The 19,452-nt window shown below is 38.8% G+C and overlaps 1 protein-coding gene across 1 annotated transcript in view; it reads left to right on the forward strand.

The window, feature by feature from the left end:
- Nucleotides 1-19,452, forward strand: part of eys (eyes shut homolog) — a 286,827-nt gene that overhangs the window by 93,416 nt on the left and 173,959 nt on the right. Inside the window, exons 21-24 of the mRNA XM_034681752.1 lie at nt 3,594-3,707; nt 6,429-6,542; nt 11,074-11,271; nt 13,886-14,007. Coding sequence (XP_034537643.1) covers nt 3,594-3,707; nt 6,429-6,542; nt 11,074-11,271; nt 13,886-14,007 — 548 coding nt within the window. The remainder of the gene's footprint in view (nt 1-3,593; nt 3,708-6,428; nt 6,543-11,073; nt 11,272-13,885; nt 14,008-19,452) is intronic.

A 19,452-nucleotide genomic window follows, 5' to 3' on the forward strand; every position in this document is an offset into this window, starting at 1 on the left:
AGGAAAGAAAGGCTGGTTCTACTCGTGTGGGGTATCTAAGGTGTCTTATGGTGCAGGAATCAGAGATAGATCTCATATTTGACGCATCTGCTACAAAAGTATGTGGAAAAAATGAATACATTCGCCTTGCCCTCGGAAAAAAGGGAACATATTTTTCATTTCAAGTTTCAATTTGAAATATAATTAGTTTATTCATTGCTAAAATGATTTCTGATGGTCATCCCTTCAAGAATAGAAACACTCTATGATCAATGCACCCAAAAATACAAGATTAGGGACAAAACTAAGTATTTATTTATTTATTTATTTGTGTATTCATTTATAGTACCCCAGTTATTCTCACAAAAACTACCTTCTTTTGTAGAGTGATAACAGAGGAAAAACCATGCTGTAATTTTACACTAAAATGGTTTATCCCTGAGGGAACATGGAACTGTAAGGCATGTAACACCTTGTGTAAGTATAACAGGCTGCAGTATTTACTCTGTTGAAGCAGTACAAAGTGTTGATTTAACTGCAAATCGAAAAAACATTGATCCTCCAGGGAGTGTTTATTTGACCAGTACATTTCAGGACCAGATGTTGACACCTGAGGAGAAATCATGGTGAAGCATCATAACACATCACGACAGGCTCAGAGTTGTAATCTGGCACTTTGGGCAAATGACAGATGGACCAGTCCACCTAGAGTTATCAGCTGTAAGGCCAACTAGCAATGTGGGAAAATAAAGGTCAGAAAAGTGAACCTGCCGGCTGAGGCCCACTTGATGTAGCATGCATATCCTGTGAAACAGATGCATTGGTACCAAACAGTGTCTCATCCTCCTTCCCCATGGGGTGCAGTCCATATAATGTCACATGTCAAGAGAGAAATCTACTACAGGAAATCAAGACAGAAAGAGCAGAAGGTTGAATAAGTGAAAATTGGGCCAGTCCATAGAGAACATGGGATTTTTTTCCAGTCCTGACCTGTAAAACAAACTATCCTGTTAATTATCATCACACAAGATTAAAGAATATTGCTAAAGATGTAGAGATAGTCTCACACTCATTTTTGTGTGTTAGTGTACAGATGGTGAAGTAATTATGTAAAAAAAAGTTGAAGTGAAGTTAAATTTAGAACAGGAACAAGTAGGAAATCAAAAGCTCTTTTCTAGGGTTGGTTCTTAAGAATCTGAGAATAGACAGAGGCTAACAATGTAGTAGGGGAGAACGGGGTTGGTTGTCACACTTTTAACTGTTTTGATGATTGCTCATGATCAAAACATCTTTCAATAGTCATTCCTACATTAAATTGAAGCTTAAGGTGTTGACTTGAAATGTGTATCCCTCTCATTTTCCAACTCATTGTAACAAAGAGGCAATTAACTATCAAAGACACTCTGACACATTGTGACAACCAACCCCACCACGGGGTTGGTTGTCACACACTATGGGGTTGGTTGTCACACACTATGGGGTTGGTTGTCACACACTATGGGGTTGGTTGTCACACTCTATGGGGTTGGTTGTCACACTCTATGAGTTGGTTGTCACACACTATGGGGTTGGTTGTCACACACTATGGGGTTGGTTGTCACACACTATGGGGTTGGTTGTCACACTCTATGAGGTTGGTTGTCACACACTATGGGGTTGGTTGTCACACTCTATGGGGTTGGTTGTCACACACTATGGGGTTGGTCGTCACACACTATGGGGTTGGTTGTCACACACTATGGGGTTGGTTGTCACAATGGTATTTCAATGGGAAAAATCTTTTAAAAAGACAAGAAGGCAGAAGTAAATTTGAAAGTTTAATTGCACTGACAAGTGATAGGCCTACATAACTTAATGCATTTTAACATAAAATGAGCAAGAAACATAAACAGGAAACACATCTTTAGGCCAGCCTATATAACAACATAAAGAACAAAACAAATAGGCCGAACAATAATGGCCGACTCAACTAGGCTACATGCAGTCACTGTCTGAGTTACAGTGATGGCAAATGTAGGGTCTGCCCACTCCAACTAATTTCACCATGCATGATTTTGCCTACATAGGGGTTGGTTGTTACATGTGACAACCAACCCCAAAGAGAATGTGACGACCAACCCCAACTGGGATTATTTGCTAGCATCAAGGCTAACAACCATCTAACAACTAGTTAGCTAGCTAATACAAATCTAAACTATAGCTTTCCCCTCACACTTTGTAAGAGTAACACTTGTTTTGTTATAAACCCATCGCTTAAAAGCCTAGAAGAAAAATACTGAGGAGCTGAATATTTACAATTTGACATGAAAAACACAAAAAGTCCTCTCACCTCAAGTTCAGCTGTCTTACTCCAGAGAAGACTATGTAGGTGAGCTCTGATCCTAATTCTGGAAATGTCCATACCCCAATGAGAGACAGCGCCCCCTGGTGGCAAATTATAATGAGTGTGCCAACCAACCCGTGTGACAACCAACTCCGTTCTCCCCTACATGACAGAGGGTATTGGATGGAGAGAACTCTACCGTCACAGCACTTCAGTTGTAGACTAATTCATCAAAATTTCTGGACGTCCCCGGAGCGTTTTAGAAAGTTGAAATGTGTTCGACTCCATTGAGCACCAGTATTGGAAACATCTCTTAAGAGAACCTCATTGTGTCAACAGTTAACTCCCGCCACCCTCCAGGATACATCCAGGCCACACAGTGATTAGGTTCTTAAACAAGCTGTATCCTCTGTTGTGTTACAAGAACAGTGCAAACAGTACACTGGTGTTATAGGGAATGTTGCTGTTATACAAACACCTTTTCACTGTGGCATTTAACATTATATAATAACCTCCTCCAAAGCTTACAGGGATGTTAAATGTGTAAAATGGTGATGGAAAAATAATCGTCTACTTTAGATTTAAAAGTAAACAAAATGGGATGGAAACACAGAGGGGTTCATTTATTATTAATTTATATTGTCTATTAAATAAAAAACACATTTTGTCAAATACAATTTAGAAATAAAAATAAATTCCTCACATAAATTAATCTGCCAAATAGAGAGACGTTGATCTCCTTGTGTTGTTTTTTGGAGGAACAGCAGAGTTTGTAAAAGTAATACATATGGGTTTAAAGGCCCAAACTTTCAATAAATAAAACTAAATATCAGTGGCAAACTACTTTTTCCAGCCTAATAGCAAAAACTTGTTAATTCCATGTTTTGAAATGTGCATTATGAAGCATCTGCCTAACTTAAGACTTGCAACAACTCCTTGGTACACTGTAACCAACAGATACAATGTGTTATACATCAACAATTTTGTATTCTTAGTTTTATTTTGGGGCTTTTCATGCCTTTATTGAGAGGAAAGGACAGTGTAAAGGAAGAGGAAAACAGAGAGAGTGGGGAAAGACGTGGCATAGAGCTGCAGGTTGGAATCAAACACGGGACACCGCCAGGCCAAACCGGCACCCCACAATTTTATGTTCTTCACAAAAAGATTTTCCATCTTAGGTTTTTTTTATTCAAAGGTGTGGAGTGAACAAGTTGTCATGAAAGGTATGAGTCACTGAGGCACTTTTCAGAGATTGAGGTCATTGATTTCTCTAAATACCATCTCTTTACAGGGACCTTGTGTGAAGTCAACGTAGATGAGTGCGTATCCTCACCCTGCCTGCACAATGCCACGTGTGTTGACCTTGTCCATGGTTACAGATGTCTCTGTGTGCCTGGCTTTACAGGTTAGTGAATGCACTTCATTTGTTTGGGAGAAAGCTATCTTTGTATACTTTCACATCAAATAAAGGTACTGTGCAGAAGTAGAGAGATAAATTGAAATGTTCTTTATTTACATTTTTTAAATTGCATTTCAATTCAAAAACGGCTCTTTGGATGGTGTTGAAAATTAATGTTTTTGTGACACTTTTTTAGTAATAAGCTTTCCAGTTTCTAGTTTCAGGTTGTGTTCAAATGTACCACATAAACATTTAGACATGGTTTTAAACTGGATCTACAGCCATTTTATTGGTTCTGTGAGGCTCCATAGGAATAGCAGTGCCTTGAGCTAAATGTGCTAACATGTGTGCTATAGTACCTTATCATCATTGTTGTATTATATTACAAAAGCAGCCAAAGCATCTCAACATACTGAATGTGATTTTACATGTGCCTTTGATTAATGTAAAAGGATATAAGTACACTCGCCTGCATTTTGAAAAATGTTTGTTCTTTCAATGTCAGTGATTGAAAAATCTGATTAGGATCACATCTTCATTTATAAATGATGGAATGCTGCTAAAAAGCTAAATTTTTAATGTAAACTTGACAACCATCAGCAGTTTCTGATATGGCGCATACCCACCGGAGGCAGCCAAGACACCTGGAGACGAGCTGCCCACTACAACTGATTCACTCGTCTTGAATTGAGTCTTATTAATAGAATGAATACTCCACAATGTGTATCTAATTTATAGTGCATCCCTGTTTGCTTTAAATGCATGATTTTGACATAACAAGGAAACATGTTATTGTAATGTTGTGCGGTTAGGGGGCGGCAGTAGCTCAGTCCATAGGGACTTGGCTTGGGAACCGAAGGGTCGCCGGTTCAAGTCCCAGTATGGAGGAAGTTTGGCAAGTGGACTGGTGACTGGAAAGGTGCTGGTTCACCTGCCTTTGCACTGCCGAGGTGCCCTTGAGCAAGGCACCGAACCCCCAACTGCTCGGGGTGCGCTGGTTGACGGCAGTATCCTCACTCTGACATCTCTCCCTAAGCATGTTCACTGCATGTGTGTATATATATACCAAAAATATACCAAAAAAACTGTATGTGTAGCATGTCCAATATAGCACGAGTGAAAAAATTGAATTTCCCCCAATAAAGTACCTTTCTTCTTCTTCTTTCTAGCCAAAGTCATGCTGCTTTCCCTGTCATTTAAAATTCCAGCTCCATCACTGATGTCGTCTTTTAAATGTTCCTCATGTGTCTCACACAAGCACCATCCAGAGAGCTTTCTGTTTTTATGCCCCTAAGCTATGGAACTCTCTGCCTCTGGACATCAAAACGGCGAGCTCTCTGGGTGTTTTTAAAAGTAAACTTAAGACTTACCTTTTTAATCTAGCTTTTAACTTGGAGTAATTTATTTTTAGCCCTGGACTTCATGATTATTATTTTAAACATTGCTTTAACATTTATTCATCTTATTTAATTATATATTTATCTATTATTTTTCCTGTATTCATCTGATCTTGTCAACGCTACCTTATTTTTAACTTTTCTTTCCACTCTTATTTATTTTATTAATTTACTGCTCTGATTTTATTTTATTTTATCTTTAAGTATTTTATTTATAATAATGCCTTTTTTTAATTTTACCATTGCTGTTGTTTTCTGTCTCTGTTATTTTGGATGGGAGCCTTGATATGGCTGGTAGTGCCACTTTTTAATCAATTATTTCCCCTTAGTTGTGTCAAAATCATGCATATAAAGCAAATGTCAGAGTATTTTGAAGTAAATGAACATTGCAGATTTTTTTTTTTATTATTATAGACTCAGTTCAATAAGTGTGAAGCAGTGGGTCTGCCCCCTACAGTCGATGGTCTGCACAGATACTAGTATAGAGACAGCAAAGTAGTTGGGTGCTTATACAGAGTTTTAAGTCTTGCAGAAATAATGATATTTAATGTTATATAATTTATGTAAATGGTTTCCATGCGGTGCTGGGATGCCAACTGTTGAAAGTACAAAGATGAATAATGACTGCAGACTTAACCATAATGTATTTCCACCTGTAAAATTCAAACACAGTAATGGTTCATTGTAATTGCTAATAATTCCCACTGAGCTGGAATCATGGTGCATTATGAGCAGTGAAACTGGTTGCAGAGATGGAACTCATGATCCTAAATGAGCTGCTTTCTCTTCTTTTTTTTAAGATCTCTGAACAACACATTGAAGAAAAATTCTTTGAGTGTTCAGAAATGTTATCTGAAATGGATTTCTTGCTGTGAGAATGTTCTTTGCTGTTTGGTACATCGTTGCCGCACCATAGGGAACTCTTTGAGGCATTATAGTGGTTCTCAGCACTACAGTGGACCGTCATCTGCTTTCCCATCATTTGCGTGCCGGGTTTTAAGATCACAATCTCAAGAACAGATTCATCTGCAACAAAACATACCCAATTATTGAGAGTTCATGTTGTTTATCTAATGCATTTCACTCCAGTTTCTCTGCAAAGAAAAAGAAGTGGTTGTTCTGAAGTGATGTAAACAAGCCTGTTGTGTGGGCAATTGTACATGATTGCACTTTATTAGACAGAGAAGCCCCGCAACTCTTCTGATTTAAATCCCAGAGGCCACAGGAGCAAGTTGGAATCACGAATGAAATTTGAACACTGACTGCAAGACTTAATGTTGATGACCCTCCACATAACATATTTATCAACCTGTGTTCTTCCCTGTCAAAGGTGCCAAGTGTGAGCTCGACATTGATGAGTGTGCTTCATCTCCCTGCAAGAACAGAGCCACTTGCATTGACCAGCCTGGTAATTACTTCTGCCAATGTGTGGCTCCATTTAAAGGTAATGAGCACTGAGAGAATGAGGACAAAAAGCAAAGTTAATTAACTTCACATACTGTTATTTTCACCTGTCTAAACTCAGCTCACATGTCCCAACAAAATGAGTAAATCTTCATCTGGTAGCTGTGTTTAAATAAAGAAATCTGCAGTAGTTAGTGAGATGTATGCTACGGCAGGTGCTTCTGCCACACAGGTGATAACTTACATAATGTCATCAGAGGAGGCAGATTGTGTCACAGAGCAGCTTTATCTTTGCATACCAAGTGAAAAAAGCTGGGTGATATGAGGTGATTTAAGTCAGTGAAAGACATTCAGACTCATGTTGATTCTACACAAGGTATCAGATGAGAAACATCAATGTTTGTGGACCAAACCTGCATGGCTTTTGACATTTTTAAAAGCACTTTAGCTTACCAAGTTGGCATGTTCTGTATGTGTGATATAAAGCTCCTGGGAGGAGTTTTTAACTGGTTATGAAACAAGCTGAAATCAGAACAAATGCCAGTGTATTAGGTACAAAAGCAAACCAGCTCATCAGCAGCAAACATATTATTTCTGTAAAGTTATTTTTAATGCCTGCAACAGGTATAGGCAAGGCAAGGCAATGCAGCTTTATTTGTATAGTGCATTTCATACACCAGGGCAACTCAATGTGCTTTACAATGGCATTGGTAACATTCAGACAAGCATAAAAGAACACAATTAAAATGACAAATATAATAAAACAGAAAAGAAAAGGAAAATTAGGATATATTAAAAATCACATCAAAATTTGCATTTAAAGTGAGTTAAAATAAGCTAAGATAGGAAGGCAGTGGCAAACAAAAAAGTCTTAATCTTTGTTTTAAAAGAGGTGAGAGTTGGAGCAGACCTACAGCTTTCAGGGAGTTTGTTATGTGTTATGTGGTGCATGATGACTAAACGCTGCTACACCATGTTTTGTTCTGACTCTAGGGACTGAAAGCAGACCAGTACCTGATGACCTCAGAGGTCGAGGTGGTTCATAAAGTAGTAGCAGATCAGCAATGTATTTTGGGCCTAAACCATTCAGTGCTTTATAAACCTTCAGCAGGATTTTAAAGGCAAGGCAAGGCAAGGCAGCTTTATTTGTATAGCGCATTTCATACACGAGGCAACTCAATGTGCTTTACATTAAAACATTAGAAGCATTGGAGACATTCAGACAGGCATAAAAGAACACAATTACCATGACAAATATGACAAAACAGAAAAGAAAAGGAAAATTAGAAATATATTAATAACTACATTAACATTTTAATTTAAAGTGAGTTAAAATAAGCAAAGATAGGAAGGCAGTGGCAAACAAAAAAGTCTTAATCTTGGATTTAAAAGAGGTGAGAGTTGGAGCGGACCTGCAGCTTTCAGGGAGTGTGTTCCAGATATGTGGAGCATAATGACTAAACGCTGCTACACCATGTTTCATTCTGACTCTAGGGACTGAAAGCAGACCAGTACCTGATGACCTCAGAGGTCAAGGTGGTTCATAAAGTAGCAGCAGATCAGCAATGTATTTTGGGCCTAAACCATTCAGTGCTTCATAAACCATCAGCAGGATTTTAAAGTCTATTCTTTGACAGACAGGAAGCCAGTGTAGAGATCTATAAGAACTGGAGTGATGTGGTCTACTTTGTTGGTCCTTGTTAGGACTCGAACAGCAGCATTCTGTATGAGCTGCAGCCTTCTGATGGACTTTTTAGGGAGTCCTCTAAAGACACTGTTACAGTAGTCTAGGGGTTAAGACATGTTCCTTAGGTTAACTGGTGATGCTGAAACACCTATAGGTGTTACTTTGAGTTTGTCTGCTTTTTTGGGTCTGTGTGTTAGCTCTGTGATGGACTGGTAACCTCTCAAGACTCTACCCCACCTCTCACCCAATAACAGATGAGTTTGGCTCCAGCCTCCTGTGATCCCAATAGGATGAGTTGTTTAGATAATCGACTGATTATACAGACAATGGAGAATGAGAATAGTACATCACAGTTTGCATTAATAAAAGTGCTGTTTATTATATTTTACTTTAAGAAATGAAAACGTACATGCCAACAGAAGTATTAAAATGAATCTGCCTGTTTGCTAATGATATTTAATTGATAGAATAGCAAATACCTTAATTGCTTACTTTTTTAATTCAAAAGTTAGAAATTAGGCAAATTCCAGTTTGACTAGCTTCCTTGTTGTTTAACAGAAATATTAATTCATAGCCAACTCGTCAGAAGGTAAGAAAACACTCAGAAAGCAGTCAAAATTTAGCACTGTTTAATTAACACAGCTAAACACAGAGTATTATTTTACAACAAAATGTGCAGAGACTCTACTATGAAGTGTAAGGAGATGAAATTCAAGCAATGAGATTTGAAGGGAGAATATTCCATCATTAATGAATGTGAAAAACAATCACCTGGCCATGCTGTTACCACTCACAGTCATCCTAAAAAACCAAGAAAATGTCAAGAAGGACCTTAGTCGCAACCCAAGGACCACTCTGACAGATCTAATGAGCTCGACGGCTGTGACATCTTCCAGGAAGGACAACAGCCGGGGCTCCACTTCTCAAACCTGGGCTTTAAAACAGAGTGGCCAGGAGGAGATGACTCCTGCAAAAGGCACATTGAATTTACAAAAAGGTACTCCAAAGACACACTGACAGCATGAGGGGAAATATCAAGGCTCTGATGAAAATGGAAATGGAAAACTTGAGGTGTAATTCAAAAGACTGAAGTATGTCAGACATGATTGACCGTGGCCCCCCCTCCTGCTATGACTGACTCATGTGGTGGTTTGTTGTAGTCAAAGGTAAAGGGAAATGTCAATGAATCTGAATACATCCAGAACCAAGAGATAACTTAAATGTTTGGATATGAAAGCATCAGAATATGCTGTGTAAATTCTATGAATGGTAATTAGCATGTGAGTGGTGTGCTGCAGCAAAATAACTTTGAAATAACTCAGAATGATCCCAGCGTTTTTGGGCCAGTCCCAATCTGCTGTGTCAAATCCACATCTCACAAAAGCAGAAGCCTTAGTTTGTACCAGATTGTTGTTAGACCCAATAAGCTCTTCATTCATCTCCCTCGTTAGAGATCAAACATACGGAAAGAGTGTGTCTAAAGCAAACAGAAACCCTTCATCCTCTTTGGCTCAGTGCAAAACTCTGCTTCCACTCTTTCTCTTAGTTTGCATAAAAAACGTGGGTTATGTAGTCGCAGAGAAGTGCTTTTACTCCACACCGTGCAAGTCTGCAGCCTTTATTACAATTACAGGATTATTAACATAATTAAAGGTTAGAATTTCAGTATTTCATGCTAATTGCTGTCATAGCAAAAAACAAACTTTCTTAACTTGTCATATTCTCAGATTGATCATGCACACATGAAGTTAAGCATGCAAGGACATACCTGTGTTTATGTTTAGCAATTCATCTACATAAAACAACTGGTTATTCACTTCTTTCTCTTTCAATTGTTTCTGCAAAATTCTCCCAAAATAGCATCATTTTTTTCAGACAACAGCTGCCATGAACACATCTAGACATAACACAGTGTTGATGAGTCGTGTCTGGCTTTTTCAAGTTCTGCAGCATTTTGTATTCTTGTTCTAATGTTCTTCATTTTGCTTTGCAACCTCAGTTTTTATTTACCTCTCTTTTCTTGTGTTTGTATTTAATTACTTTCCTGTTTGTGCCTGAGAAGAATGATCTCTGCTAAACAGATGTGTGCTTCATGCATGACCTGAACATAATAATGCAGGGAGCTTTAATTAGTCTGTATAGCTCCAGCAGTTTGCTTAAACACTGTGACTGTTCAGTGACAGAAGTCTTAACCGTGCAAATGGTAACTTTCAGGAAGCACATTAGTAATTAAATTGAGTGCTACTCAGCCACAGGTGGGCCTTTGTTGGTTATATGAAATCAGAGTTGAACAGGTCTACCAATCAGATTTGAGTAAAGGGGACTATTAGTTCTGTGATTTTTTTTTTTATTATTATAAGCTCAACATGTGCAGTATTTTATGAGCTGCACTCACATCAGCCTCTTTTCTTCTCAAGTTCAGCCAGAGTGTGGACAAAATCAAAACTGCAGTTGCTCATTTGATTTATCAAAAATGCATTTTAATTAGTATTCACATGGCATGGCTGTCTATAAATCTGCAAGGTTTATTTGGATTGCAAATATTTGGGTTCCTTGTGTTTATTACTTTCATAAATAATATTCTGTTTGAATAAGGAAACTGCTGAATGAGAAAGGAAACAAGATCTGCGAGAAATAATTTCTAAAAACTAATTTAAAAATGACTCATCGCCGCCGACTGGAACACTTTCCTTTTTTTTTTTTTTACCCTCTGTCGAATGAGTAAGCTTTTCACAGCATGTAATCTACCACAAGGACAAGTTCAAGGAAACACAATATGGGTTTAATCTTTAATATCACCAGGTTTGCAGTTTCATTGCATTTCTGGACAGATTGTTGTCTCCTGAATGGGTCCTCCAACGGGTGTGTCTCTGCTTCTCTCCAGGTCATAATTGTGAGTTCCTACCCTGTGAGGCCAGTAATCCATGCGAGAACGGTGCAGTGTGTGTGGAGGAGATGGATCAGGACCATTTCCCTTTGGGTTTCCGCTGTCACTGTCGCCGGGGCTTCACGGGCCCCCGCTGTGAAATCAATGTGGATGAGTGCAGCTCCAGCCCCTGTTTTCACGGCTTCTGCTATGATGGTAAGAAAAAGAAAAAAAACCCGGCTGTCTTGGCAACATGCTTAATAACAGGTTCTCAAGATGGAGGGAAAACTCCATACAAATCTGCACACATACACACGAGTGGAGACTTTGTCAGATGTGGTTTTGCTCACTTACAGGATGACAGGTAGTTTTCATTTGGGTCACCACTGCAGTAATAAGAGTGTTATGAGAGTGGAGTTATTCTATCTGATGTGTGGATCCAGGACATTACCTGCTGGGGTAGACTTTATTAGTTCATTAACATAACTGTGACAAGAAATCAATCAGGCATCAATTGTGCCGTTATTTTAATAATGTATGATTAATGACAAAATTAATGCAGATCAAATTAAAGGCTGATTTAATGATACTGTTATAATCTATTTCAGGGAAATGTTAATTTTTTTTATTTCACTTTTAACTGATAAAGACAAAAGTAAAAACTGCACACATTTACAGAAAAATAAAAAAACATTTAAGTCCTCTTTGGTGGAACTACGCAAATGAGCAGGGATGCAGATGGGTTTTGGGACCTTGATCTAAAAGAATCCACACAGTGTCGTCACTTAATTATGATTGTTTATCTTTTAAGAGTCGTTACCCGGCTTTGCAATTTTCTTTTTAAGTTCCAACATTTACCTGTTACCATTTGCCGCTTAAAAATAACATCTGTCTCAAAGATTATTTTTAAAAACTGGGTATAAGTGCTGAAATATTAAAGCTGGGGTTGGTAGTCAGACTTAGATATACTTTTTGTTATACTGGTTAAAATGATCATTATGTCCCGATGGCAATCAATACATAATATGTTCTTAAAAAAGAGTGAAACAAGCCTCTGTCTACAGCCGGAGTAAACCTGGGAAAACACCAACCAATCCCTGCCATCAGGAGCCAAATCATGAAACCAATTAAATCCCGTCCTGCTGTTCTGCCCGCCTCCTGCGCGTACATTTCATGTTTGTTTGTGTTTTTAACTTTCACTATGATAATGCTTTTGTGTTTTCTTACTGCTGAGTGAGACATGAGTTGACACAAGCGATGTGCTGAGGACCGGTTTTGAATCAGTCATGATCATATGGTAGCGAATCAGCGGCGCTCGTGCATGTGAGCGGGGGCGTCGTTTTGGAGGATCTCCAAGGGTAGGGGTGGAGTGGTTAGACGGAGTCCTGAGGAAATGCTACACTCAAATTCATGCTAGTTTTACGTGGCTACCAACCCTAGCTTTAAGCCCTGTTTTGTCACAGCAACATTTTATTTTGATTTGACTTCAAATTCTGTAAAAGCTTAAATGAAATACTGCACATTGAACATGACAGATGCTTTTAAAGTTTGACTCCAAAGATAGCAGTTTTGCTGTCTTTAACGGTACATATGGTGATAAGTTGTTAATGCAGTATATATTTCAACAGTGCAAACAGTGCATCTGTTTCAACAGATGTATATGAAAATATAATTATTTCAGATTTAAACTGTTTAACATCAGCAGCAACGTGCAAATAAACTCCATTGGATTCTTTTAGTAGCAGAATACTTGTGATACCTTCCAGAGTGCAATTCATCCCAGCTTTGTCTGCCAGTGTAGCTTCACTGGATTATGCAGTAAAAGCAGTGATGGCAGTGTTTCAGTATCTTAGAGTATCCTCTCCCTCACAGTGCTACAGTAGACCTCGGCCAGCTGTCTTTACTAATCTCGAGTGCAGCCAGTTCACCTTAGGTTAGTGAGGCAGGCCTCTGGGACCTATTGGCCGGCACACAGCAGCAGCAGCCAGCCAGCCACCAGGGAGAGCAGTGCAGAGCCACAGTGGCAGCAATGAGTAATGCTGCTGCCACCCAGGACCTAAAGCATTTAATGAGAGTAATAGCAGCTACACGCACCAAGACAGAGTGACAGCATAGATTACGTGGTAAATCTTTGGGATAATGAAGAATCCTGGGACCCTGGCTGGGGAAGTAATAAATTCACTCCTGTAAGAACTGCAATTACCTCTGTCACTGGCTGCCTGTACACCAGTGTTGTGTCGGAGAAACAGAATGATGCATCCCACTTTAACATCATTAATAATTAACGAGCGGAAGGAATGGATTATTAGACGTGGGAGATTCTAACTTCTGATGGAAGAAATTGGCACATTTGTAACATCTGAATAAAGGATGGCGCTGGAATGGCCTCGCTCCCTCTGTTGCACTGCTTTTCCCGCCTTGTTCAATGTGTTGCAAATGTGTTGAGAGCGTGAAAACAAATGACCGGGCTTTCAGACTGTCATTGAGAAAGAGTGGGATAAGCACAGACGTGGGGAGAGGAAAAAATAGTGGGAGAAAAGAGCACTGAACGGCCGTTTCAGACAGGTTCATTTAAAGATGGTTAGAGTGTCAGACCCCATCAGACTGATGCAAAGGGAGGTAACCTGTCACCTAGATTTAGCAACATCAGGGCGTCTTTCTTCATGGTCATATCCATTAAAGAATTAAATCACAGCACATGACTATGTTTCATGCTCATGATCATCACTTACCTGTGTAGATATGTCGTACATTAGCAGGACCTATTGAGAGTGAAGTGAATTAATTTATGATGCAAGGCGCTGTAACTGTCCCACTGGTTTTGTTTCAGTCGTAGACGGCTTTTACTGCCTCTGCAATCCCGGATATGCTGGGCCGAGATGTGAGCAAGACATCGATGACTGTGTTAACAGTTTGTGCAGCAACAACTCCATTTGTAAGGACCTCCATCTGGTAAGTAGGTGTAGCTGGGCAAACACGTGGGCTAATTTAATGGCCTTTAAAAGTTCTGGTGTCCTGTAAATCACTACAGTTTATGAAAATATGATGTATGATTTAAATCATTCACAGATATGAATCACATAAATATGACATTGATGTTTCATGTAGTTTAACAAAGTATAAAGACTTGAATATTGATGCATTGTTAGATAGATAAAGATTGGTAATGTGAGCAGGTGGGTATGTAAAATAGAATAACAACAGGTTGAGACGAGACCCAGATGTGAGACAGGTGGGTTGTATTTCACATAACCCCCCACTCACTGTACGTTATCCTGCTTATTACCCAGCTATCAAGTGAAGATACAAACAATTGTTGATCTAAAGATGATTTGGTAGCACTTCCATGGCACTGGTGTTTAGCCTACTTGCAGTTTGAATAATTCACATTATTTTAAGTGTTAAAGGTGACATATCACGCTTTTTTCATCAATATATATTGGTCTAAGAGGTCCCCAAAATATGTCTTTAAAGTTTATGCTCAAAAAAACACTTTGAAATCAGATTTTGGCATGCCTGAAAAGCCCTCTTCTTCAGCCCTCCTCAGAACGGTCTGTTTTCTCTCTGACCACGCCCACTCAGGAAGTGGATGTGGCCTCGGCTCTCCAGCACGTTGATCTAATGTTTACATGTTGGCTGAATATACACGGCTCACAGATCGCGTTACTTCAACCCTCTGAATCTTATCCAGAATCTGATCCTGACGGAGAGGCGCCTGTTGCAGGACCTTTCTGAACCATTGGTCACAGATTTAGTGTTTCTTGTTGTTTTATTTGTCAGTATGTCGACGTGTGTCTTGGTACACAGCGACGAACATGTAGCTATGTAGCTATGCTAACTAGCGCTAGCACTTTTCCATGAAAAATAAAAATCATCCACTAGATCTTCAAATCTGCAGACGTGGGGAGTAAAACCGACCTTTGCGTTTATTAAGACAGCCTACAACTAGCATGCCTCCCTCCTAAGCTCCTTGTTAGCACACATGTGTGCTGGTAATGAAAAACAGAGGAGGGGTTGAGTTGCATTTTATACAGTCTATGGGCTGAACAAGCTCCGAGCTCTGACTCCATGACAGACCGGATATTGTTGTGACGTAACAAAAACACGGAAGTCTGAAACGGCTCGTTTCAGACACATTTACAGAAAGGTGGAGAAATCAGAACAGGGGCAGAATGGATTTTTTACATTCTCGGGGGTTTGTAGACATGCCAGGGACACATATTTCAGGTAGAGAACTGTTAAAAAGTCGATTTTGCATGATATGTCACCTTTAACATAAGCCTACTCAAAACTACTAGAGCCCATACTGTGTTGCGGTCTGTGGTTGCTTCGTGTCTGTTTTCTTCAATTCGGTAGAGGTCCCTTCACTCAGTTCCTTATATACTTTAAGATCCCTCACTAGTTTCCCCCCTGTTTCCTTACTCCCCTTTTCTTTCCTCTGCTGTCGACTAGTCAGCCATTAACCACCAAACTACATTTTTGGACTCTTTGACTAATTTTATTGAGGAATAATAAAAACATCCTCCATGTTGTTCTTCAGATGCTATAGGAAAATAACATTTTTGCAACACTCTCTTCAGGAAAATCTGAAATCACAAACATGCCAGACTCATCTTGAGGACTGGTTTGATGTGCCGTGTGTGATCTGCTTGTCTCTGGTATTGATTTTGATATTCAGAATCAAAAGGCTTACTTTTGTTGTAGGGTTTTGACCAATCAGGATCAAGTATAAGAAATGCATGTACTAATATAGGTTATAATGATCAAGTTTAACATTATTTTTAATGTTAAGAAAAAAGTAAAGATAACTTTATTTATATAGTCTTTAAAAACTAATGTTTACCCAGTGCTTTGATGGGCAAAGCAAGGCAGGAACTCTGGAGGATAACAGAATAAACATTCAGCGGTCAGACCAGACAGAGAGGAGTCTGGAAAGTTCAAACAATGCAAGAACAAAATGTGATGCAAAAGGTCAACAAGAAGAAATGCAAATAAACAGAATAAGAGTGGTAAAAAAAAGATTGATTTTCAACAGCAGTGGAGCAATAAATCATAAACCCAGCAAATAAAGAGGTAAAAAGAATAAAATCATTAAAGGAAAATAAAAGAAGAAGAAGGAGACACCAGAGGGAGTAGAATCAGATTAAAAGATGAGGAGCTGAAGGAAATAAATAAACTAGAATCAAACATTGACAACAGAATCTGATCAGACTACAGAGGTAGGATATCACTACATATCAACATGACAGGCGTGGTCTTTCCTCCAGCTCCTGAGCTCATTTAGTTTTCGGTTAATGCTTGTTGAAATGATGAATGTAAAAACTCAATTGTGAATTAAGGCTGTAAATTGTACCACAGCCATCAAGTGGTTTCATGATCTCAGTACATTTTATTCTCAGTGTGCTGGTCCTTCTGTGCTGAAGTCTGTCTCCACAGATGCACACACTTGGGTTTAAAGCAGCGTTTTAAGACTTTATTTTTGCAAGGCACAGCTCCACGTCTGTAGTTATTCGAGTGTTTTTTAAGCCAATAACATTGATCTGTTGCAGCTGCAAAAAGGCCTTGGGAGCTGAGTGCTGCTTACAAACTGAGCAAAGAGTACCAGGGGCCTTTTTCCAACAGCTGCTTATTTGCTAACAGATTGCAGTGGTGAACCAGATGTGTCACATATAAAGTCTTTGGCTTTTGTTTGGTTTTGTGTTTTTTTTTTACCTCATTTGACAAAGACAAATATCCTCTGGTGTGTAGTCCGAACCAAATGCTTGGGTTTAAAATAAGCTTGTGCTCTTGAAAATGAGTGCATAATGTATGTAAGAAAGATGAGATCTATTTAACAAAACCAGCATGTCTCTGCTGTGAGCCGGCAGAGTCTCGGAGGAGGCACATAGAGAGGAGAAAGAAGAAATATTTGCTCAAACAAGTATTTTGGAACCTGTCGTAGGCATTCATTATTACAAAAACACGTTATTTTATTCAAAATCTTAAACATGAGTGAACTTACAGAACACTGAACTTCAGTCTCACTAAATAAGATTTGAAATCTGAGTTAAGTATCATTTTGTGGCAGTAAAGGTCCTCCATGGTCCTCCATATACTATATGTATTGGTGCAAATACAAAACGACCCCTTTCCACAAAATCTGTGTAACCCCATCTATTGGATGGATTACGGCTCAGGTGATGGGCACACCCTCATTCCATATGTCAGTAACATACTCACACATGCATTTTAAGAGGATCCTTTAGTGCTTGCATCCTCACATGATACTCTCGATAGCACCATAAGTTTTTTGGCTGTCTGACAGTTGTCTAATGTCTCAACTCCATTGGTAACCATATCCTTTAAAAAGGCATCTTAACTCCACCTCAGTTGCTGAGTCACTAGCCCCACTCTTGGGCTGCTTTGCTCCGGTCACCGTGTCTCTCCATCTTGTATTCCCCCGTTGCTAAAGCAGTGAGTCACGGCTGGGCTCAGTCATGAAGGGTCCACTCTCTTTATGGATAAGTGGTCCTGTCCACTGTTGCGACGAATATTGACATTGAATTTTGACATTCAAACCCTAAAAAAAAGAGCATACCACTTTCTTGATGCATTACAAGGAAAAAAAAACGGCCGTATATTCAGGTCATGATGGTACTTTATTCAACAAATCACTGTTTCAAAAATTATTCAAACTTAAATATGGGTTAGCTCTAAGAGTTCAAATAGAAATGTTGTATTTTTACATCTATGAACAAAATAACCAATTATCCTCTTAGAAAAACAAAGCCTACTTACATAAGATAAGAGAAGTCTTATTGTCAGAGTTAAACTATGAAACTTTGTTTGAATCTTTGAAACAGTTTGAAACTTTGTTTGAAACCTTGTTTGAAACTTCATTAACTAATTAGCATGTGATCAAAAACTCCATGTAGGCTGTCAGAGGTTAACTTTCTAGTGGTCATATGCACCACCCATAGCAAATGGTGTGACGCCAGATGGCTTCAAAAAGTGTTACTGTTGTAATTTCCTGACATATTAATTGGATTTTTTGAAAGACACATGCTCAGTTTTCTTCTCTTTACTAAGTGTTTATTTCCAAATGTTCTATAAGTGTACAAAATCATCCATGCACACAATTCTTACAAAAGAGTTCAGTGAAATTTCCCATGATAACCTAAATACTCCATGTCCAAAGACAAAAGGACACTGCACAAGAAACTAAACGGGTGTTATATGTGGGGATAAAATGAAATATCAACCTACATTTCTCCAGTCATGCGGTTCTTTGTTTCGCTTTTGCGTTTTTTCCTTGTCATTATTCAAACAGGGGCAGTTTTTGGAAACCCTTTCACAAAGTCTTGTTTACAGTGCAGCTGTTCCTCTCTCTGAACACCGTGTCCCATACAGCTTTAGCTTATTTTGGAGAATTGCAGTCCCTGAAGGTGACTTAGCAGCAAAAATGAGATTATGTTCCATAGCCAGAGGTAAGGAATTGGAGGCTCCTGGAGGTATCTAATTTATCACGAGATGACGGCATATTCCCCCCGCCACCACAGGGCCCGTGGTGTACAAATTATATCAGACAAAGTTTAACGGCTTTCCTCCAGTGTATGAAATACAGATTAGCATGTATTCAAGCTGCAGCACCAAGGACCTTTACACAGCATGTTGGCAATAAGGAATCCTGAAAAACCCTTGACCATATGACTGACTTCATTCTTTATGCAAAGAGGAATTTAAATTAAACCCGTGCCTTGAAAAGTCATAGACAACAAACCATTCATCTCCCATGCCATGATTAATTATCATAATGCAGATTGCAGTGATGATAGAAAGGACAAGTGGTTCATGTGACGCACCATATTGATGATAGAATAAAGATGAGCAAGGGAGCCATATATACATTTTCTCTTTGCACAGAGGACACATCATGTTCTTCGGTTACAGAACAGGAAAATAAACCTAGTTGTAAATCAGTCATAAAATAAACTCATGCATGTTCGTCCTTCTATGAAAATTCATTTCCACGCAAAATGAGCTAAAGTGAAAATGCCTAATAAAGACTTGTACCTTATACCATGAATGGAATAAAAAACAGCCTCAGAGGGTGGGTGGTAGAAGGAATTCATCTGCATAGCAGTAATGTGAAGATTTAAGACAAGCGTGTCTCTTCCACAGTTTAAACAGATTTCCACACAGGAGATTTTTTCTTTTTTCTGTGGGTGGAAGGATTTTGTTTGCACCTTTTTTGTAGAAAATTGAGCTTATTTTAACCAAGTGTATAAAGCATTGCAATGGTTGTTTACTTTGCAGGTATGAAAACTAAGAACTAAGAATGTTCCTGACTGTGCAAAAACACTATAATTAGCTGTTTCAGCTGTATACAGCATTCTCTATTTCTAGTTTGATGTTTTG

This window comes from Notolabrus celidotus, chromosome 4, assembly GCF_009762535.1.
Source record: "Notolabrus celidotus isolate fNotCel1 chromosome 4, fNotCel1.pri, whole genome shotgun sequence".
NCBI classification, from domain to species: domain Eukaryota; kingdom Metazoa; phylum Chordata; class Actinopteri; order Labriformes; family Labridae; genus Notolabrus; species Notolabrus celidotus.